The following is a 24,460-nucleotide window of genomic DNA, read 5'->3' as shown; positions in this document are numbered from 1 at the left end:
CCCTTCCTTGGAGTCATGGTGCAAACAAACTTGAAGTTGCCACTTCAAGGAGCCTCATCTAATGTCACTGCATTTTGGTCCTGTTGGCTGCCACGACATCCTAAATCCTTTCCTGTGCACCCTCAACTGCCGATTAGGCTCAACCAGAGAAGGTATTTTCACCTTTGAAGCATTTTGCTTAGCAGTACCTAATGGAAGAATACTGGAAGAAATGGGGTTCTCCAACTGATCATCCGGTCATTTCCTATTTGAATAAAATCCTTATTGTCCCAGTAGATTAAGTCCTACAGATTTTACATGTGCCACGGAAAGTTAGAAAATACGTCATCCTCTCTGGTAGGCTTAGCTATATATCCCTGCAGTAGGAGGTTGCCAAGTCCTGAAAGTTGGACAAAGCCCAGGCTTCATTCCACAGAATTGGCCCTAGAATATTCTGCAATCTGGTAGTTCCTGGAAGATTTTCAGAGAGCCTTTAGTTTCTAAATAGATTTCTTCCAAGACAGGCAGCTTTCCTGGTTGGGCACCTTGTCTGTTCACTTAAGAAAAATCTCAAGTGCCTCAACAGAACTTCTCTGCATGAAACAATTGAAGAACCTGCCGTCTGAGGATGGGCACTTATTTGTAGAAGCCTTCATCTAGAAGGTGACTCTAAGGGGAAGCATGTTCTTCTAAAGGCTGCATGCAAAAGTGACAGGTCACTTCAGAATCCCAGAAGTTTGTAAGTAACAAGCCTTTGTAAGCAGAGGCTTACACCCCAGTTCTGTAAGAACTGAACCCCCATGTCCTCCAGGTCCAGAGACTCGCCCTTTTCATAATGGTGTGTCCTTGTGTGGTTAGGGAGAAGGTCTATTGGCCTTTGCGGCTGTCTAGACTCATACCCAAACAAACCTTAAGCGCCGCTTCATACTGCACTGTCCAATTAAACTGTTTTTTTCAATCGAAGCCTGGTGCAGCTCTCTAGGGGCTCGTCTTTCCCAATCATCAACTGAATAAGAAGAAAGGATGGAAGCGCATACCAAAAGCTGCTCTGTTTCAAATATGACAGGCTTCAACTTCTAGTTGCACTAAACCGATAGCGGATCAAGATGGTAGGTATCTGTTGCTTCAAGGCACTATTCAGGATACAGTGATTACCATCATGACTTGATATGCCACTAACTCAACCCTGGGACCTTTTCTGATCCATATCTATGCTTGCTGTCATCCCACCAAAAGGGTACGCTCCTCCTTTGCAGGAGACTCAAATCTGGCTTTGAACCCTGCTTTGGACAAATATCCTTTGGAACGCGCTGCACCATTTCCTGGCACCAAAAAGTTTGCTCATCTTGACAATCTCATGATCTGGTTGGTCTCTGGAGTGAGCTTCATTCCCTAGGTAAATAGTACACACATTATTCTCACCCCCATCACTCTCATTCTAAAATAGAGCATATGTTTGTTAAGGAAACCTCTCTCTCTAGTGGTATCTACTTCAATCCTTGCTGCCCCATGGTCAAATCACAATCCTGTCTTGGCAGGTTGCCATTCTATCCTTTAATAAACCTCAGCACTCCCCTGAGTCATGAATGCCTTGCTCCTATCTCTGAGGTCCAGGTAGATATCCTGAAAGCTTCTGCGGAATATTTCCTCCTTATTGCAGGTTCGATTTTTTTCCCCCCTGTATGCCTCTGGGAGACACACAAGTCGGGTTCTTAGGGGCCACATTATTCAGCTGGCTGCTAAATGTAAGCGAGAACGTTGCCTAAAAAAAGGGACCTAGAGGCCCGTCTGGAGGTACTCTCCACTGCATTTAAACAATCCCCCACCCCTACCAACTGTCAACTTTTGGACCAGACCTGCTCAGAGATTGTTCTTTGTCTAATAGAGCTGGGTGCATCTTGCGTTGATCCTGCCAGAATTGGTATGCTAAGGCGAATAGGCCAAATCAGATGTTGACCAATAGACTGCGTACTTTTATTCCTAAATTTTCTCCTATCACTTTACGTACTCGACATAATGTACTTACTGGTAACCCAGTTCGGGTCTTGGAGGAATTTCATTGCCTTAGCACATTGTACTCAGACCCTATTCGGATATGTAGTCAGGACACTGATTCCTTCCTGAGTTCTTTTTCACTTCCCACATTGAGGCTCACAGATCTCTTATGGACCGAGATATACAAATCTCAAAAGTCCTCCAATGTATTAAAGACCTTAAAGTGGGCAAATGGCCTGGCTGGCTTTATGGCACTTTATTATAGGAAGCTAGCTTAGGTTTTAACTCCATCTGACAGCTATGTATAATTCAGTTAAGATGGCCAGACCTTCACATCAGACCTTTTGACCCCTAACCTAGTGATGCTTCCTAAACCTGACCGCGGTCACTCCTTTTGGGCCAACTTCAGGCCCAATTCTCTTAACATAGATATGAGAATTCTGACCAAAATTCTAGCTAATAGTTTAAATTCTTTCCATCCCCACTTAGTCAAAAAGGCTCAGTGTGGCGTTGTTCCACAGAGGCAGGCAGGGGATGCTATTAAGCGAATAATACAGGTTCAACATATAGCCCACAGCCATTATTTAGAATCCGTGCTTTTCTCTCGATATGAATAAGGAATTTTTATACCTTGTCAATGCCGTATTTCATGTCTGTAGTCATGGTTTCGGAGCCTTATTCCTGTGATGGATGACAGCGCTATGACACCCCTTGGGCTAAAACTACATTTCTCTTTTCGACGGACACAGCCCCTGATTCTTCCTAACTATTGGTTATGCTGCCCCCTACAGGAAAAAAAAAACTTGACTACACCTATGGGGCAGTCCCAAGGGGTATACTCCCACTTCCTGCTATAGGTACTCCGTTTTTTTACTGCCTTGTCAGAACCCAGTTCCTTGCTGGGATCTCTGGTCCTTGCATTTTTTTTTTTATGATTTTAAAGCGGAGTTCCACCCTAAAATTAAACTTGCCTCCATCTTCTCGCTCTGGGTCACCTGAAAAACAAATGGATAATCACAATTTTTTTTTTTTTTTTTACTTACCTGGTTTAGAAGAAAATATACTTACCTTACTTCCTCTTCCTCCCCTCGGCGATTCGTCACTTCCTGGCTTTGCAATGATTCATGGGAGCTGAACGTCATCACTCCCAGGAATCAATGCGCCAGCACCGGCCCCGACGTCAGTTCCGGTGCTGGCGCCGTCATACCTTGCTAAACAGCTTCTGGGCATGCTCAGAAGCTGTGTAGGGATGACGCTGCGGCACCGTAAGTGACGGCGGGGCCGGTGCAGTGCATCGTGGGGCCGAAGAAGATGGAAGAGGACACAGAAGATGATCGCGCTGGCTTCAAGCTGCCCACACCTGAGATGGCAGCGCTGGACAATACATTTTCAAGGTAAGTATTTCTTCTTGCAGGTAAGTGCGACCCGGGACAGATCAGAGGCTAGCCATTGTGGAATGCACTAGCCCTGACTGTCCCAGGGGTATTTTTATTAAAAAAAAATGTCCCAGGGTGGAACTCCGCTTTGAATGGAATTTTTTTTCCTCTCATTAATATTTTGTTCCTGTGTGAAATACGATCAAGTGCCGGACTGGGCGACAAACTAGATAATATAGATCCCTAGGGTCCCCCCACTCTGGCCTGTGAGTTAAACGTCTCGCGAGGATGCATATGAACTGGCTTCGGCCTTAGTCGCAGCGTTTCCTCCTGGCTGACAGCTCCCAAATTACGATTGAGTGGTGTCATGTGCGGAATGGAGCCCACCCTGTTTTTGGTGTGGTAAGTAGCTGTCCCCCCCCCCCCCATTACCCCTGGAGGGTATCCTAGGGGCTGTTGACTAGGGCAGGGATGTCCTCTGGGCTCCCTGCGGCGGTATTTGGGCTGGGATAGTGGATAGTTTAGCATCCACAAGCCTCACTCGGCCGGATCCGACCGAAAATGTAGGCCACGGCTTGGGGCCTACTATTCGTAAACTATGTTAGGCGGCCCCTGTGAGTATGGCTGAAGCCACTGCCTCCCGTTTGGGCATCCGCCTTCCCCTCCACTGCTCCTGGGTGGTCGGCTCCGCTGGGGCTGGTGTCTGGGAGCCCTAAAAAATTTTAGCTGTGGGCCTACTAGGCCATGCAGCCGAGTAGGGTGCCGTCGTTGTGGGGCAGCCTCAGTGCGTGTAGCTGAAGCCCCCACTCTTCTTTGAGCTTCTGTCGGGCTGAGGATCCTAGCATTTGCAGCTGCGCCCACACAAAAATTAAGGCCATTGTTTCCGGCCTGCTTGGCCAAATGGTCAGCTTGGCATCTCCTTTAGATCGGGTAGTGCTGTGGGGGTGCTTCATTTTTAATTAGTCTTGCCCTCATTATTGTGTGGTGCACCCACCTTGTTTTAGCGAGAGTACCCTGCCTGAGCATCCGCGTCACGGTGGGCGGCCTCCTTTGAAGGGGGCGATGTCCTTTTATGTCCTCTATGGCGGGCTGGGAGGGTGACCCCCCCTTGTTTTTTGTGGAGCCCAATAGGTGGTCCATTTGTGGACCCTTGGCTTGCGCCCCCTTTGCCTCCCCTTATTGATATGTTTTCGGAGTGAGCTCAGTATATAGCGACCCTACTGGGTCTGCGTCCACGCACCCTGAGTGCTCAGATAGTGCGGATGATTCCTCTGCTCCTCTAGCCGCACTTAAATATGCGCTGGTGGATGCACGGTTTGTGTCTAGTGTGTAAAACTTTGAAAATGGAGCTTGCGGCTGATGCCACATTGGAGGCTCCCGTTCCTTTTGGCACCCACAGGCTCTCCAAAGAGGCGATGGTGTTCCTCTTTCTGCTTATTTTGACAACATTGTCACAAAACAGTGGGATTGTCCAAAACGCAGTGGTTGCTAGGCGTTTTTTGTTTGCGATAGCCTTATGGGGATTTACTGCATAAAAGGTGGACTCGCTGGTTTTCAGGTCAAATTGAGTTTCCTTCATCCTGGTTGAGGAGTCCCCGACCTTTACAGGTCCAGCTAATAAGAGGGCGGATGCTCTGGCCCGCCATATGTGCGCTGTGGATGGTTCGGCAATTAGTCTGGTAATTATTATTGCCATGGTGTCGCAAACTCTGGTCAAAAAGCGGGCTGAGCTTTTATGCCGGGACCTGGAGTTAGAATAGCTTCCCCCTGTCTTTGCGGAGCTGGCGGACCGGTTGGTCCAGGGGCTATAGTTTCTGTAAGACCTCTTTGGCTCCTTTGATTTCTAGGCTGTCTGTATCAGCAGCGGTCCTTCAGCGTATTGTCTGGCTGAAATGCTGGTCTGCGGACTAAACTTCTAAGAAGGTGTTGTCTGATCTCCCTCTTGTAGGGTATTGCCTGTTTGGAACTTCCTTGGATGACATCGTTAAGGGTCTCACGGGGGGGGGGGGGGGGGAAAGAGTACGCTTCTTCCGCATGCTACCAAGGGAAAGGAGCCCCGTCGTGGATGTGAGCCATTCTCCTCGGATCCTAATCGGCCTCTTCGTCTCTCAGGATCTCAAGACAAGGGATCAAGAGTCAGGACCTCCACACGAGATTCCAAGAGGACCTGGTCGCCTGGCTCTTCCAGACTTGCGGACAAGGCTGTCTTTGCATGAAGGGGCGCTCTCACCCGTGTGTAGGTAGGGGGCTGGATGTCTTTGCTAGTTTCTGGATCAATGGACCTCCCTAGTACACACAAGTGGGTCCACAAAGTTATCCAGTCAGGCTACGAGATTGAGTTCAGTCTTGTCCTCTGGAGAGGTTTTTTTTCCCCTTCCAACCTGCACTTGTCCCCAGATCGCTTACGGGATCCTGAACGTTTAGGAGTCTGCTTTGGTTCTGTCCACAAAAACTGGTCTATATACCTGGTGGTTTGTTTGCACAGTTCCACACAAGATCTCTGCTAAAGAGGTTCTTCGGAAATCGATCAAGTATCCACGGTCTCTAGAGGTGGCTTCGCTCTGCGGCTCTTCGACAGGAAAAATTTCTCTCCCCCCTGTACTGGTTGGTTGTCTCCCTGGAAGCCAGCCTGTCCAGGTGTGGAGGCGTCCTCAGCACAGACGTACTCAGGGGGTCTGGACTCTGGCAGAGCCCAGAGTGCCGATTCGTGTACTGGAACTCTGAGCGATCAAGACTATCTGGCTCATTGGACAATTATCTTAAGGGGTGTCCGGTACAAGTTAATTCGGACAATGCCACGGCCGTGGTCTGTCAATCACCAAGGGGGGCACACGAAATGTCCTGGCGGCTCGTTAAGTAGCTCGCATTCTAAGGTGGGCTGACTGATTCATTCCAGCTCTTAAACTTCTGCCACGTCTCCTGTGTAGTATTCAGGCAGAAGAGATTCCAGTCATTCTAGTAGCTCTAGGCTGGCCTCGCTGATTTTTGTATGCTGATCTGGTACAGCTGGTCGCCAATGCTTGGGGACTTCCTCTCTGGGAGGATCTGCTGTCCTAAGGACCAATCTTCCTTCCTGCTTTACAGTCGATGGCTTTAACAACTTGGCTGTTGAATGCCAGGTGCTGAAGGATGGAGATTTGTTTGAATCGGTGATTCCTACGCTGTTAAGCTAAAAAATCTGCCTCTAGGAAGATCTACCATCGTATGTGGGAGACGTACATTGCATGGTGTGAGTCTCCTGGGGTTCATCCTCGCTTCTTCACGGTGGATCGGATCTTAACCTTCCTTCCATGGGGGGTTTAACAGAATTATGGATTTGTCATCTGTTTTCTATATTGGTAGGGGTACTTGTCAAGGTTGCCTACTTCACTGCTACTTTTTTTTAATCTGGCTCTGAAACCATTGACGGAGGCCACCCGCTCTCATTCAGATATAAAAGATGATGATGTGCGCCTTTCTCATAATATCCCTATTCGCCAACGATATTTTGCTTTTATTTTTAACCTCACCTAAAATCTCTCAGCCAAATTTACTATCCCTCCTATGCACTTTTGCATCCCTCCCGGGACTTCATGTCAACCCTTCCAAGTCTAAAGCAATGTAGGTCAACCTCTCTTCTGGTATCAATAGATTTGAAAACTGCCTTTCCATTTCAATGGCTCTCCTCTTTTTGCCCTATTTGGGAATCCGCCTCACCCCATAATATGCTGGATTGTACCAGGCCAATTTTCCACCCTTTTTTAAAAGAATGTCCGACATGTCGTCCTGGTCCCACTTACTATTGTCCTGGTTTGGTAGGATAACTGTAATTTGCATGTTTTCTCTCTTGAAATTACTTTATTTTTTTTTTTCTTGGCCTTCTTAGTCCCTCCACATATTTTATGCATACATCAATGCAAGCTTTAAAGCATGCGTGTCCAACCTTTTGGCTTCAATTGGCAACAAAGAGAGAGCCGCTCAGGTGTCAGTTCAATGGGTGGTGCTGGTCAGATCCGCCGTCCAAGCTATGAAGAATCCAAAAAAAGTAGACCGCACTCAGGAAAGTAAGATGAAAACAATCAAAACTCCTTTATTCTTCTTCGGTGTAGCAGACAGACAGTACAATGCACATAACAGACGTGCCGGGTTAACGCGTTTCACGAATTAAATCGCTTACTCATAACCATACACTTCAGTGTATGGTTATGAGTAAGCGATTTAATTCGTGAAACGCGTTAACCCGGCACGTCTGTTATGTGCATTGTACTGTCTGTCTGCTACACCGAAGAAGAATAAAGGAGTTTTGATTGTTTTCATCTTACTTTCCTGAGTGCGGTCTACTTTTTTTGGATTCTTCAACCTTTTGGCTTCTCTGGGCCACATTGAGTGTAGAGAAATTTTCTCGGGCCGCATATAAAATATATACTATAGTTAAGGTATATGTGTTAAAACGCTGCCGCGCCCTTCCTGTGCTACCGCGCCCCCCCAGCACTTATTTAACACAACTAGTGGATGATACCCTCAGAGGCTGCCTCTGTGGCCGTTCCCCCGACTTGACTTCCTTCCTCCCCAGGAAAAAAATTATATAAAATTGTCAGGGGGCAGTGGGCCGCATCGCCTGCGGTTCTGGGCCGCAGGTTGGACATGCCTGCTTTAAAGTATATCTGGGGATCCACACTTCTTCAAATCAGTTAACAGGCTTTGTACACCTGAAAGATCAATGCTGGCCTTTCAGTCCTTAATTTACTGCTATGGGCCACTCCGATCCTTTACCTATTACTTTCCTGCCCTGGTTTCCTCCTATTCTTTGCCCAACCGCAGTGAGGCCATGCTTAGCCCACTCTCTACGATTGTGGGACTCTGTTACATATTCCGCAGGTCTGATCTTTCCCCATCTCCCCCTTCTCCGACTTCTGCATTGCTCATTATTCTCTCCAGGTTGCCAAAATCAGGCCTAATTTTTCTGGTGGACGCATTCACGGGCATTCACACTCTGTTTTACCCCTACTAGGATACTGACATTTGACACCTTACATTCTTCTCATAATATTCCCCTACAAGCACACAATAGCTACCTACAGCTTAGCCATTTTCTTCAACAACTCAAAAAAAAAAAAAAAACCCCATATACTCTAAACCCTTTGGGAGCATCTGTAGAGCCAGACCCCACTCCCTGGGCTTAATATTGTAAATATATTCCTCTAAATTTCTGCAAAAAAGCTTCTGTTGAGACCTTATTATCTCCAATGGGAAAAAGCACTGGGGAGGCAGTTGCATCTGGAGCAGAGTTGTATAAAGTACTCGAAACCCATACTTGAGTAAAAGTACAAGTGCTCGATCAAAAAGTGACTTGAGTAAAAGTACTAAAGTATTCAACATTTTTTGTACTTAAGTATTGCAAGTAGTTTTTTTAAAAATGTTGCTACTCAAGTACCGAAAGTAAAAGTACCAGTAGTTTTGAAAAAAATTGCTACTCAAGTACTGAAAGTAAAAGTACAAGTACTGTGTTATGTAGATATTAAAGAAGTCAAAAGTTTGAACATCATATTGTTTTTATTTCAAATGCAGCTTTTATTTATGCATACAGTAGTATTTATTTTCGTATGCACTGATAATACACGTTTTGATCTTCATGAAACCTGCCATCTACCGTTCTGGCAGTGGTAATTTTTATAATAGTAACGAGTAACTATGCAGCACAAAAAAAAAAAATATCGGAGTAGAAGTATTGAAATCATTGAAAAAATGTAGTGAAGTGTGGAAGTAGGAGAAAAAAATTCTACTCTAGGAAAGTACAGATACCGCCTTTCGGTACTTAAGTACAGTAGTGAAGTAGTTCTACTTAGTTACTATACATCTCTGATCTGGAGTACTGGCAGATTATGACTATAGCGCTTTCCAAGTGTTCGAGAAATGTTCTTATAATTAGAGAACGCCTATAAAGTGTTTTAGAGGTGGTGTTATATGCCAGCTAGACTGGCTCATTTTATCCCAACTTACTCTCCCCTCTGCTTTCGGGGATGTTCACAGGTAGATTCTATAGCACATATTTGGTGGTCATGCCCAAAAGCATGCAGGTTATGGGTCAGTCCATACCCTTCTCTGTAACTTATTTAATGTTCAACTCAAAAGGGACCCCTATGAAGCCTTCCTTGGCAAACCAATTGTCGGATTGCTGCGCCTGGAAAGACAATTGGTTCTAAATCTCTTTACTTGCAACCAAACTAACCTTTGTGAGGGCATGGAAAACCCATGCGCTTAGCTTCGAGGCAGTCATAAACTGTATGAACAATATCCTGGTGAACGAGAAGTTGACAGCCATCCTCTCTGACACGCATGTCAAACTCCTTAGAGTTTGGCAACCGTGGATTATGTATACCCAGCCCTTTCGGTTTGAGAGTACAATTCTCTCGATTTAACTCTTTCGGCGAACACCCCGTGGTTTCTTCTTTTTTTTTTTTTTTCTTTTCTTTTCTCCTCGTTCTCTTTTCTCCCATCAGGTTTCCCTCCCTTTTCATTATTTTCCTTTCTTTTTTTTTCTGTCCATTACGCCTTATGCATTAAATGCATGTGTCTATCAGGCCACCAGGTATTGTCCTAGTTGGGATGTTTATATCGATAACATTTTGCTTTTCTATATTTTTATTTTTCCATACATTGCATTAACCCCAATAGGGAGACTCGACTACAAAAGCTTTGTTTTAGATATGTTCGGTTCTATGCATGGACATTCTTGTTTGCAGGTATCATATGACCCCCTAGGCTATTTTTGGGCTTTTTTTATTTTTATGTTACCTGGGATGTTATGCTTGCATAATCTTTATGCATAAGTTTCCTTTTTAATTAATTTTTATATTTTGCTATGTTCATTACACACTGTAACCATCTAACGGCTGGTCTGATATGTTGGCTTGAATATTATTATATCTATTTGTAAAAGTAAGGCTTTACCTTCGTCCCCCCTCAAGCCATGTTTGCCATTGCATTCCACCCATCATGGACTTAAACATAGAGCTGCTTTTCCAGTGCGATTCCATCCTCATACAATTGTCTGGACTCTAAGTCACAGACTTGGGTCTACAGTGTGGTGTCCAGAGGTTACAAGTTGGAGTTTCACTGCTTTCCCCCTCCATGCTTTTCACTCCAGCGTCTCTTTAGAGCCACAAGATTAGTTTTCTTTGCAGCTCTGGTAAGGCTCGTGCCCTAGGAGGTCATGTTAGAGGGGGCTAGATCCCACAGCTTCTATTACAGCCTATTAAGGGCTCCCAAGCCAAATGGCAACATCCTGCCATTTCTGGACCTCAAGTGTCTCAAGTTGTTGAAGGTACTGAAGGTACAAAAATTCAAGATAGTGTCTACCCGGTCAGTAGGGGCCTTCCAGGTGTCAATAGTGAGGCAAGACAGGTTCTCATTTTCCAGCCTCACAAACCGTTTCTGCAATTTGCTGTAAAGTATCAGTACTACTGATTTTTGACATTGCTCTTTGGCCTGTGCACAGCCCAAGAGTGTTTGCCAAGGCATTTCCTCTGATTCAGGGGATGTGGAGGACCCCCATAATGGAGGTATCCCCATAGTTTGGCACCTGTATAACCTGTTTCTCAGGAAGTTTTCAGCTCAGAAGTTGTATTCAATTGTCCAATAAAACAGTTCAGGGTCCGAAAAAAGTTTTGGTTGTGTGCGGAATCCTCAGAAGTCAGCCTCGGTTCTGAAACAACTTCTGAAATTTTTGCTTAGTCCTTGACATATCACAGAGAAAAGTACTGCTTCCACAGGTGAATTGCTTGTCTTTTAGCCAAGCTGGAGTTCCCGAAGTAGATGAAAAGTTCTTGTTTTGGGCCTGCATGAGGTTGTTGTGGGAGATGGTAGCTGCCTTCAATTCGTTCTCCAGTGCCCAGTTTCACCCCATGCAGTATCTACACAAATGCCGAATACTGGGTGATCTCCAATGATTTCGAAGGTCTTGACGACAGATGCCAACCTCTCATACTTGGGAGGAGTTCTCAGGAACCTCGTGGTTCAGGTAACGTCGTCCTTTATGAGCCAAAATTGCCCATCAACATCCTGGAACATTGAGCAATTTTGCCTGGCTCTCCAACACTGGTCTGTTTTGTCCAGAACTTTGTTTACTGCCTTCTCTGCCATTCTCATTCCCATTTAGCAGGTGGCCTTTCTCAGGCATCAGCGGCTGAATGTGGTAGAAAGGGACCTCAACTCAGATAAAATAAAATGCAATAACATTCACATATAATCATCCATAAGAGTCCATGCAAGAGAACCCGTGAACTGGAAAGGTGCTTGGATGTAGATCATAAAGTGCTTCACAATGCAAATGCTTCACCATATAGATGAGCCTCTCACCTCACAAGCAGACCCCTGAATTATCAGAAAGGTCAAGCAAGCTTTGAATCGTTCAATCAAAGGGATGGCTGTTAGGATCCTCCAGGTTTTCCAGGATTTTGCTGGCATCAAGGGGCAGATATTGTCCTTTTCCCATCTTGTTTAGAGACCTATTTCATCTCATTCCTTTTCTAAAGCCTTTTCTCTTTCTTTCATTGACGGACGCAGCGCTCCAAATTAGGAACCATAGGGTTAGATTTGCCCCCTACAGGAGTAGGAGACTAGGCAGAAAAAAAGCCTTGGCTATGCCTATGGGCAGTCCTAGGTGGTATACATCCCTCTCTGCTATAGGTCCTCTTTTTTTTTTTTTTCTGCCTATTTCGTCAGGACCTTGTTCACTACCGGAATCTTTGGTCCTGGCAATTTTTTCTTTTTTTTAATGGCTTTTATTCTCCTGTTTTCTTTCCTATGAGATTTTCAATCAACTGCCAGACTGGGCGACGGCCTTGATTTCTAGATCCAGTGCCCTCCCAGTCTGGCCAGCAAGTGCACACAGACCAGAGCCCTGCACAGGTTGGTTGCGACATAGCCTCACTGGCTAGGGGCTGGCCTGCGAGTTAAACGCTTTGCGAGGTCTCGTACGACCGAATCTTGGCCTGAGTTGCAGCATTCCTCCTTGCCAACAGCTCCCCATTTCAGTAGTAAGGAGGTTCTATCTGGAGTGGTGCCTGCCTGGTTCCTGGTATGGTGAGTACATGTCCCCCCTCTCCTCCCCCTGGATGTGGTTTGGGGTGGACGCGGGCACCCTCTTCTGGGAAGGTTTGGACCTGCCGGTTCCCCACCTTTCCCCCCCAGACCCCCCCTTTATGTTGGTTGTCTCTCAACCGCCTCTCAGTTCAACAGAAAGGAACCAAGGTTTGTGGCAAGGTCGCGGGATCCCACAGATGCTCTTGTGGCCCCTGGGGCCGGTATCGTCTGATTTTTGCTTTCCTTCCTCTCAAGCTGCTTCTGTGCAGGATCGAGGCCAAAGAGATTCCGGTCATTCTAGTGGCCCCGGACTGGCCTTGCCGGTCTTGGTACACTAACCTGGTGTGATTGTTCCCCGACATCCCTAGGAGACTGCTTCTCAGGGGGGCCCTGCTGTCCCAAGGGCCAACCTTACATCCTGCTTTTACAGACCGATTAGTATATAGAGGGGGATTAACCGCGCTTAAAGAAAATAATTTTGAACAGCAGCAACTTCAAGTGTGACCACACCCTGTAGAATATTTGTAAATTAGGTTGCGCTAAGTGTGATAAATGGAGATGTAAAGTCCATAAAGTCCCAATAATAAATGATGATGACAAAATCCTAGATGTAATCCTGGACCAGACTCCCTTAAGGGTATAGGCTTACCAGATTCAGGTAAGAGAAAAGCAGATGCTCTATGTTTCTTGTCACCTTGATAGAAGATCCAGGCCCACGTGAGCGGTAGACTCAATGGTCATTGGATCATGAAAGAAATGTAAAATACGCAATAGCGTAAAACCCAACAACTAGGTAAATATCACCAATGTGACTTGAGGATATCGTGTATATAAATTAGACCACCACCAAAGATCTCTATTATCAGTGGACAAGTGTAAATTAAAGAAATTAGTATGTGTTAAATACCCCTTACCAAATATAAATAAGGGTAGGTGTATATAAACCAATTAATAAATTCCAGCTGAAGTTGCCTCTTACCAGACGACAATAATATATGTGCCAAAGTGAAAAAAACAATGATGAAAGATAGGTGTAGAACCATCACCAGCTAGATGAGCCTCTTACCATGTGAACGAAATCAAAGTGTGTGAAAATCAGATTCCAATAAGACACCAAGATTCAGTACCGAAAAGGAACCAGTAGGGGTCGCCTCTTACCAGATCTTTAGATCAACCACGCTTGTATGATATTAAATGGTTGGGGGTCCGACAATAGACTCGAGCAACTGATCCTCAGATGTTCCCAATCTCTCTCCACTCTCCTCTCTCCGAACCCGACACCTGATACAGACCGATTGGCTGTTGAAAGCCAGGTGCTGAAGAATAGGGGATTGCCTGGGTCGGTGATCCTGACACTGATTAAGGATAGGGAGTCTACCTCCTAGAAAGAATTACCATCGTACGTGGAAAGCGTACAGTCTATTTGGTGTTCTCCCTCATTCCTTTTTGGTGGCTCAGAGTTTTCTTCAATGAGGTGTTGAGCAGAAATTGGCCTGGAGTACCATCAAGGGACAGGTGTCTGCCTTGGCGGTCTTTTTTCAGTGACCCCTAGCCACGCATTCATTGGTGCATACTTTTATTGAAAGGGTTTGACACCTGTCTCCACTGGTACGGTCTCCTTTACCACCATGGGATTTGAACTTGGTACTCTGTTTTCCAAAAGCCTCCCTTTGAAAATATTCAGGAGATTCCCCTGCTTACGCTATTTCAGAAGGTAGCTTTTTTGGTGGCTATTACCTCTGCTCGCAGAGTGTCGGAACTGGCGGCATCATCTTGTCATACCCCCTATCTGGTGGTCCACAAAGATAAGGTGTTTCTTCATCCACGCCCGTCGTTCCTACATAAGGTGGTCTCTGATTTCCATATGAATTAAGACATTGTGTTGCTTTGCCTGTGTCCCAGGCCCACTCAACCCAAGGAATTTGCGTTGCATGCCTTGGATGTGGTTCGAGCGATCCGGGTGTATCTAGCAGCCACAGAGTCTTTTAAGAGGTCAGACTCACTGTTTCTGATCACGGACAGGCCAAGAAAAGGGCTGTCCGCTTCTTCTGCGACCATTTCCAGATCCATCAGACAGACGGTGACTCAGACATATTCGATGAAGGGTTAGGTTCCTCCTTTCCCTGTAATGGCTCACTCTCCTCTGGAGCTTAGCTTAGTGCTTCTTACGCCTTCGGTCATCAGGTGTCAGTGGCGCAGGTTTGCAAGGTGGCCACTTGGTCGTCGGTGCACACTTTTACTAGATTATACAAAGTGAATGTGTTGGAATCTTCAGATGCTTCCTTTGGCCGCAAGGTTTTGCAGGCTGCTGTTTAGAGGGTCTGTTTCCTCTTTGGGGTTGTATTGTTCAGGTTTGGCTCTAGTTGTTTTTGGTTGAGCTCCTGTTACCTGGTTGACTCTTGTGTTTAGCCTTGGGATTTTTTTTGTTGTCCCACCCCTCATGTTTGGCACTACTTGGGGGACGTCCCTATGGTTCTGAATATGGAGCGCTGTGCCCGTCAATGAATGAAAGAGAAAATGTTTTTTTGGTACTTACCGTAAAATCCATTTCTCTGAGTTCTTTGATGGACACAGCAACCACCCCTCTTTGAAGTTTTAATACTTCTGACACTGCTTGTTACTAAACTGAAGGCCTATAGCAGAGAGGGGGATGTATTTCAGTTAGGACTGCCCATAGGCGTAGCTTAAGTCTTTTCTTTCTGCCTAGCGTCTTACTCCTGTAGGAGGCAATATAACCCTATGGTTCCGAATATGGAGCGCTGTGTCCGTCAATGAACTCCGAGAAATGGATTTTACGGTAAATACAAAAATCCAATAATTTTTAGGCTTCACTTGTGTGCCCCTTTTTGTCTCTGTAGGACTTTAATTTTGACTCATCAGTTTTACAACTTTGTTCTTTTGAGCCTCTTTGGGAGACTCTCGTGTCACTCAGTACGCACAAGTTTGTCTTTTTGGTTGTCATTTCGCCTTTCAAGGTATCTGCGGTGGCTGCGCTCTACTACATTACATTTACTGGTCCTTCAGGATGAGGTGGTGTTGAGGCCTCGGTCCCTCTCTATTTTTTTTTTTTCTTAACCACTTCTGGGCTGGAAGGATTTGCCCCCTTAATGACCAGGCCATTTTTTGCGATTCGGCATTGCGTTACTTTAACGGTAAATTGCGTATTCGTGCGACACTGTACGTGAATAAAATTTATATCCTTGCTTTCCCCACAAATAGAACTTTCTTTTGGTCGTATGTGATCACCTGTTCGATTTTTTTTTTTTTTTTTGTTTTGTTTTGTTTTTTTTATTTTGCGCTATAAACAAAAAAGAGCAACAATTCTGGGGAAATAAAATTCAAATCTCACCTTCCAGGATGGCAACACATAAGAGATGAGAGGCTCCACCCTACAGAAAACAATCAGTTCACAGCGGTTAAAAGGCCCACCCTTCCCCTTGTCCCTCAGTATTGATTGTGTTTCTCCTACAGTGAAACATTTGTTGTTTTTCTCTGACCAAAAGACCTAGAGAGCCGGATGGTACTCCTGTGAGGCAGGTTCAGGAACACCGGTGAGAGCCGCACTCTACCTGCACACCTTTTGGGTTTCTCACAGGTCGCCTCTTGTGGCACAAGGAAGTTGGACACAGCATGGTGGTCCCTCCACTTGTTGTCCCTGCAGGCTCTCCTGTGCAGAATTGCGTATATTGGGTACTTACCACCTATTGTTTAGATTCTTTCCTCATCCTTTTAACAGGGCAGGAAGTAGGCCTGCCGTCCTGGAAGGGTTCATAGAAATACCGTTACCGGTAAGTCTAACGGACGGTTTTTCTCTTCTCACCTTCCAGGATGGCAATACACGAGAGGATAAAGTAACCACAGGTCTACCTTAGGATGGGACCACTACCTGCAAGATTTTCCTGCCAAATGCCAGGCATGCAGCGCGTTTTATTTCCACTCCATTAGGAGTGATGCAGAAATCATCTTGGATCTAGAGGTCCCTCCGAAGTCTCTGCCAGTTTCTAACAGCTTATAGGCATCTGGTGTTTACGTTCAAGGGCTAGCAGGCTGCCAACATTTTGCTCTCCATAGAAAAACGGCTGAGATTTCAGTGCCTCTGTGGTCACTTTTAAATATACATTTCCCCACACTGCCTACAGTTGGTGAATAAAGGTGTGTTTATTCACTACTTTTTAAAGTAGTTGAAAACCCACTTTGTTGACATTTACCTATAGGTAAGCCTATATTAAGGCTTACCTATAGGTGCTGTAAATATCTCCTAAACTTGCACCGTTTAGGAGATATTTACAGTGCATGCAGCCGATGACGTCATCGGCGCATTCACTCTGAAGGAACGACCACCCGGTGCCGTTCCTTCAGATCCCTGTGCCGTGAACGGCGGCTCCCGCGCGCATGACAATCAGAAGGCGGGAGGACGCGAACAAGGAAGCTGAGCGGGCGGCACTGCGGGGGCTTCATTTTAAGGTATTTCATAATGAGCTAGTATGCGATGCATACTAGCTCATCTTTACAGGTTTTTTTCAATCTAATTTTTTTGCCAAGGGTTTACTTCCTCTTTAAGAATGGCTAAATTATTTAGCATGCAAAGTTTGGGCATTGACACACTTTAAGACTTTGATTCAAAGGTAAAAAAAAGCTAAGAAAATTGATATATACTAGTGGTAGCTGTCTGTCATATTGATCTCCTGGCTTCAACTTTTTTTTTTTGCTTGCAGACTTTATTGGATGCATGCTTGTTAGCTTTAAAATGGTATTTTTTTTAATACAGTAATGCCAGCCATTGCATCACACTCAGTCTGGATTTTCATAAAAACAAAAAGGTTTAAAGGTGTAGTCCACTTTATAGACCTTGTTTCATGCTATATCAATATTTGGGGTGTAACATGAAACAGGGTTACATTGCCATATCCCCCTCCTCCTGTAAACATTTCCCCCAATGTGTCAATGCCCTGAAGTCCTGAATGCAAACATTTTGATAAATGTGCTTTTATTTTTTTTTTTTTTAACATTGCTGGTCTATTTGACATTTTCCAAATTCCAACTGTGCCTTTAAGTTTCAACAGGAAAAAAAAGTGAAATAACACACAGATGAATACAATTGTCAAATTTTGTATATGTTTTTGTTCACAGGAACACAGATTCTAGACTTCAAGGTCTTTTATTATATCACCACTTTGTTGCTTTGAAGGACCTTGTGCCCTCCACTATCCAAGAAGAGTTTTTACAGTATTGTGACCATCTTCCCTCAAAAGATCTCTCTGCATATCATTACATCCAGGACATACTTGGAGACTGGTCCAGCCAGGAAAAGTTGCCTGGAAACATCATTAAACTTTTGTTGACCTCCTTGCAGCAGTTTTATGCCGATGTTGATGATTCAGTTCGGGCCGCTGAGGCAGCCCATCGAGGATCCTTGTGGATTAACTTGGGCTTGCTACAGATTCACCTATGGCTGCCACAAACTACATTTGACCCAGCAATTAAGAGGAAATACAGATTGCAATATGCAGAAGAGGAGGTGAGTAAGAAGAAAAATTTAAGTGGATGTGTGGACATAAGAAAAAAAAAAAAGCTGTACCTTTCTATAAATGCTGCAAGTACACAAATATACCCGTTGATCCTACTAGAAATGCAGCATACTTCTAACTTCTTGTTTAAGCTTACAAACTCCTCTCATGGAATCCAAAGCAGTGTTATCTTCCCTGCCCTTTTCTTCTGCTGGGCTACAGAACATCACTGCTCTCCTCGGCTCCATAACCTAAGGGGAGAATGTAATGCAGACCAAGGAAATAGAACACAAACAGGGCTAATAACTGAGATTTTAGTGCAGTATTGGCATTGTTTTCATTCTAACAAGACTTGAAACTGGTTCCCAGGAATTCTGCCACCTTGTAAAATATGCTTGCATAATATCAGTCAAGTCCAAAAAGGTGCATGCCCACCTCATGGACTTATCTGCTATTTACATCTAACAGTTTTATGACACTCCGAGTACAGCTTTGTACACTCTCAGAGCTCTTGCAGGAAAGACCTTGTTCACTCATACTGCAGCAGCTCTCAGGCTCTTATTTTTTGCCAATCTATATTAATAAAACCCAAGTGTCCCTGTGTCCGTGGAATTGCACTACTGCGCTTGTGCCCCACAGACAGCCATTGGGACGCACACACCGCCACGGGAAAATTGCTGTCACGGGCGAATCAAAAGTGCTGGAGACCCCAAAATTGTATCGCAGGTGGCCAAGACGCTCCCCTACAGCTGAGAAATATTTGGGGTTTCGGGGATGAAAGGGCACGGAGCAGTGACCCCCGAGAACTGGGCCTCCCCTCGCCATAGACTCCAATGTTAAACCTGGTCACCTCGCGGTTAGATCATGGCCCGGTTCTCGGGGTCACTGCTCCGCGCCCTTTCATCCCCGAAACCGCAAGTTTTTATCAGCTGTAGGGGAGCGTCTTGGCCACCTGCGGTACAATTTTGGGGTTCGCCCGTGACAGCAATTTTCCCGGGAGGTGGTGGTGGATTTGGGGGTCTTTTCCTATTGGATGATCCACTGTTCTGTGTGTGTGAGGAGCTCCCCTCCCCCCTCCTCTCTGATTTCCTGCCCTCATATCTCCCCTTCCCCACACCAATCTCCAACCCGACATTTATCGTTCAATCCCCCCCATACACTACAATCCCCTCCATACACTACAATCCCCTCCCCTATACACTACAATCCCCTCCCTCCCCCATACACTACAATCCCTCTCTCCCCCATACACTACAATCCCTCCCCCATACACTACAATCCCCTCCCTCCCTCATACACTACAATCCCCTCCCTCCCTCATACACTACAATCCCCTCCCTCCCTCATACACTACAATCCCCTCCCTCATACACTACAATCCCCTCCCTCCCTCATACACTACAATCCCCTCCCTCCCCCCCTACACTACAATCCCCTCTCTCTCCCCCATACTTTACAATCCCCTCTCTCTCCCCCCATACACTACAATCCCCTCTCTCCTCCATACACTACAATCCCCTCCCTCCCCCATGCACTATAATCCCCCTCCCCAATGCACTAGAATCCCCCCATACACTACAATCCCCTCCCCCCATACACTAAAATCCCCTAGCTCCCCCTCACACTACAATCCCCTCCCTCCCCCCCCACACTACAACCTCCTCCCTCCCCCCCGCATGCTACAATCCCCTCCCTCCCCCATACACTGTAGAACCCCTCCCCCATACACTATAATCTCCCCCCATACGCTACAATCCCCTCCGTCCCCCCATACGCTACAATCCCCTCCGTCCCCCCATACGCTACAATCACCTCCGTCCTCCATACGCTACAATCCCCTCTCCCCACACTACAATCCCCTTTCCCCACACTACAATCCCCTCTCTCTCCCCCACACTACAATCCCCTCTCTCTCCCCCACACTACAATCCCCTCTCTCTCCCCCACACTACAATCCCCTCCCTCCCCCCCACACTACAATCCCCTCCCTCCCCCCCCACACTACAATCTCCTCCCCTCCCCCATACACTACAATCCCCTCCCTCCATCATACTATAACCCCCCCCCATCTATATTAATAAAAGCCATGTGTCTCTGCGTTCCTCTTTCCCTGTGTCCGTGGAAATTCGCTACTGCGCATGTGCCCCAGGACAGCCATTGGGACGCAGAGAGACTTCGGGCGGCCGGCGCTGGGTGGGCGTGATACACAGGAGCGGATCCCCGCCCACTTCACTTCTTCCTCAGGATTGGCTGGCGTTCCGATCCAGCTGGGGAAGGAGAAGTACTTCACCTCGGTGGTGAAGAGCGCGGCTTCGGAGGAAGAGGCCTGTCGGATGATGCCTCGAAGGCAGAGGCATCATCCGACAGGCCTCTTCCTCCGGAGCCGCGCTCTTCTCCGCCACCGAGTGCAGGGGTACAGTATTGAGGCACTGAGAGAAGGGGCAATGAATTGAGGGTACAGCACAGAGGAGGAGGTACAAGGCACTGAATGGAGGGGTACAGCAATGATGAGATGAGGAACTGAGTGGAGGGGTACAGTAATGAGGAGGTGATATGAGGCACTGAGTGAATGGAGTACAGTAATGAGGATGTATGAGGTACTGAGTGATGGGGTACAGTACAGAGGCGGAGGTATGGGGCACTGAGAGGAGGGGTACAGTAGTGAGGAGGTATGAGGCACTGAGTGGAGGGGCACAGTAATGAGGAGGAGGTATGAGGCAATGAGTGGAGGGGCACAGTAATGAGGAGGTATGAGGCACCAAGTGTAGGGGCCCAGTAATGAGGCGGAGGTACAAGGCACAGAGCGGAAGGGTACAGTAATGAGGAGGTACAAGGCACCAAGCGGAAGGGTACAGTAATGAGGAGGTAGTACGAGGCACAGAGTGGAAGCGTAGAGTAATGAGGAGGAGGTACGAGGTACCGAGTGGAAGGGTACAGTAATGAGGAGGTACAAGGCACAGAGCGGAAGGGTACAGTAATGAGGAGGAGGTACGAGGCACTGAGTGGAAGGGTACAGTAATGAGGAAGTATGAGGCACAGAGCGGAAGGGTACAGTAATGAGGAGGAGGTACGAGGCACTGAGTGGAAGGGTATAGTAATGAGGGGGTATGAGGCACCGACTGGAAGGGTACAGTAATGAGGAGGTATGAGGCACTAAGTGATGGGGGTAGAGCAATGAGGAGGAGGTATGAGGCACTGAGTGGATGGGAACAGAAATGAGGAGGAGGTATAAGGCACTGAGTGAAGGGGTACAGTAATGAGGAGGTATGAGGCACTGAGTGGAAGGGTACAGTAATGAGGAGGTGGTATGAGGCACAGAGTGGATGGGGTACAGTAATGAGGAGGGGGAGGAGGCACTGAGTGGAGGGGCCAAGTACTGATTAGGAGGTATGAGGCACTGAGTGGAAGGCTACAGTATTGAGGAGGAGGTATGAGGCACTGAGTGAATGGGGTACAGTTATGAGGCACACAGTGAGGGAGGTATGAGGCACACATGGCACACAATATGTGTACACACACACACACTACTTTAAGCAGTACCACAGAAGAAAATGGAAGTATTCTTTTCTAGCATGACCGGATAAAAATGTATATGCAATTAGTATCCTAATTTCTTTACTTTTTCTCTCACCAAGATATTTTATTCTTATGGTTTTAGTATTGCTTTGTTTTTTTTTTTGTTTAGAAAAGTTATTGCTGTTAGTTGCTGGAAGGCATTTGGAAAATATTGGTGCTTTCAGTTAATGTAGGATAAAAATTAATCAAACAATCGTAGTAAAGTTTTTTTTTTTTTAGATTTCAGAAGGAAAATTAGATTTACCATCCACTCCTTATTTATCCTTCACAGATGGTTGCATTTAAAAAATGGCAAATGTTATATGCATAATGTTTAGCTACTAGTTCTGTGAAAAGTTGGTACCATTATTAATTTTAAACACCTGATTCCCATACACTGCTTGATATAGGTGCTGAACTATTGGTTGAAATAAAAACAAAAAATATATATATAGTTGATTTAAAATGTGTTTTTTTTTTTATGATGTAGTAATCACATTATTAAAACTGTTCTCATTAAGCTGTTTTATGTACATTTTGATTTCAGTTACATCAGCTGGAGTACGAATACAAAACGAGGAATTTGTCTAGCACTCTACTGACCGGAAAGGAGATCATCGATGAGCATTTAAAGAAGCACATTCATCCGCATATCAGGTGATTTATCTGATCTAGTATTGTTTAATTCAGGTTAGATCTAGGTTGGCCAGGTACTTTTATGGTACTTTTTCCAGACAAAACACATTTATCAAAAAAAAAAATAAAAAGGTTACTCAAAATAGCACTTTTTGCTTATGGGATATGTATAAGATGAAAGTCTTGAAGGTCACAGGAGAAGCATTGAGGCGGTCATTGCTCAACTCTCCTGAAAATAATAGTTGACTGTTATGCTGACACACGAACATGAATACTTTGTTAATGATGTGCTCAAGCATGCAAGTCTGCATATTCCTAGTCTGTGACTCAGAAGGTATTGAAGCCAGTAGGTCATCATAAAGGCCAGGCAATGGTAGATCCTAAATTTTAATCTCTTTATTTTGTAACTTTTTATGTGGCTCAGTTCAGTGAGCTATGCCGTCACAGTGCAAAACCTATAGGTGTAAAACAGGGTTACTAGTCATAGTCACAGCATTAGAAAGCGATTTCCTACAGAAAATAAAAAATTGTATTTTTCCTTACTGAATGGAAAATACACATTATCAATTAAAGGCTTTGTTACTATGGTAGTAAAAGTTTGCTTATTTTGTGAACTATAAAAAATATAGAAACATTTGAATGTATGATTTAAAACATGTGGGAGAGTAATAGGCCACTTGGACTTAGTTGGTAACTCCCCATCCACAGTGGATTACATTGTCAGCAGTGACCTGCAGTTAGTGGACGATCGAGAGTGGGTCATACCACCTCCTGCATGAAGGATTTCAGTGGCTGTGATGTGGCTCTAGTCACGGTGAACGTGACCTGCCTCCTTCCCTTTTTTTTTTTTTTTCTTTTTCTTTGTTTAAGGGCACTATCTGATTGTCTTGCCTGATTTTGACAGGCAGAGATAAACACATGACTCAACTGCCTGGTTTGGTCGTCTGATGGTGCCCATGTGGAAGGGGGTCTAGAACCCTAAAGGTGAGGTGAAAACAGGCAGGGTATGTCTGACCTAGATATGTTAAGATTTAGTAAATAGAAAGGCTTTGTGGTATTAAGAAAAAGTTGCCTCTATCTGGTGTCCCCAGTGTTGGTTCCTGCTCTTGGGGCTCTAAGGAACGCTCAGTTGGTGGTTTTTGCTTGCCATGCCCCAGAGCAGCTGGGAGCTAGAGAGCGCCCGGTTAGTACTGGGCCATGCTCTGAGCCTTGCCTCTTTGGCAGTCTTTCAGATTTAGGCACTGGACATGAGTATAGTGCTTTAGAGCTGCTGATGCACTGCAGAGGTTTAACCATGCTACCCACTGCTCATGCACGGCCCACTGGACAAGTCACCTGTAATACTGCGCAGACGTGACCCAGGATAGATACGGTACTTTACACATTCAGATGCCATCTTTGACCCTTTCCAGACTGGCAGTTGACTGCACAGGTTGTGCCCAAAGGCAACTCAATAACTATACAGCACAGACCACATGGGAACTGCGGGATCTCAGGGCTCCAGGTGGTGAGATGCAACCCTTGCACCCTAACTCTTGATTGGTACTCCTGCCTTGAAGCCGCAGAAGCCTGCTCAAGAAAAATGTACCTTTAGTTTATTAATGGACACAGCTCGATCTTGTTAACCATTGGGTTATGCTGCCCCCTACAGAAGTCAGACACTAGGCAGGAAAAAAACTTTACCACGCCTATGGGGCAGTCCCAGGGGAGTAAGGACCTAGTTCCTTGCTGGGATCTCTGGTCCTAGCTGTTTAGTCTTTTTTTTTTCCCTCTTATTTTCTGTTACTGTGAAAACTACAATCAACTGCTGGACTGGGCGACACACTGGGTATTCTAGATCCTTACAGTCTGACCAGTGAGCGCGACCCGATCTCAGCTCCCCGCTAGGTCGGCCATAACATAGCTCCACTAGACGGGGGCTGGCTGACGAGTTAAACGTCTCGCGAGGACGCTCAGACCTGGTCACAGCCTGAGTCGCAGCGTACCCCTGTCCTGCAGAATCCCCTATGCCAAGATGGTGCGGTGGTCTTCCTGGAGTGGTGCCCATCCAGTTTCCATGGTGCCTTAAGTAGTTTCCCCACTTTTTCTGGTGGCCTGTTGGGGGGGGGGGGGGGGCGTGGGCCCCTCCCTGGGTTGGTCGGACCCCCCCCAGTTCCTGTCCTTACTGCATGTGTCCTCTCTCATTCATCGAAGGCACACTGTGGACCACCCCCATTTGCCCACACCTAGCTCCCCGTTTCTTTCCCCCTAAGGGTGCCCCCACACGCCTGGCTGTTTTTGGTATGCGATTGGGGGGGAGGCTTGCACTTCCGGCTGCGATCAACTCGTTTTTGTTTTTTTTTGGGGGGG

At 45.9% G+C, this 24,460-nt stretch overlaps 1 protein-coding gene across 2 annotated transcripts in view; it reads left to right on the top strand.

Annotated features, from left to right (window-relative positions):
• The window catches only part of MDN1 (midasin AAA ATPase 1), a 902,759-nt gene that overhangs the window by 604,828 nt on the left and 273,471 nt on the right, over positions 1-24,460 (top strand). For both annotated transcript variants that reach the window (XM_082250237.1, XM_082250236.1), the window contains exons 61-62: positions 17,544-17,931; positions 22,023-22,132. In XM_082250237.1, the coding sequence (XP_082106363.1) occupies positions 17,544-17,931; positions 22,023-22,132 (498 nt within the window). The remainder of the gene's footprint in view (positions 1-17,543; positions 17,932-22,022; positions 22,133-24,460) is intronic.

Source organism: Pelophylax lessonae (genome assembly GCF_965119305.1).
Source record: "Pelophylax lessonae genome assembly, chromosome: 3".
In the NCBI taxonomy this organism is placed as follows: domain Eukaryota; kingdom Metazoa; phylum Chordata; class Amphibia; order Anura; family Ranidae; genus Pelophylax; species Pelophylax lessonae.
Note: the sequence above shows the minus strand (reverse complement) of the source record. Positions and strands in the feature narration are given on the sequence as shown.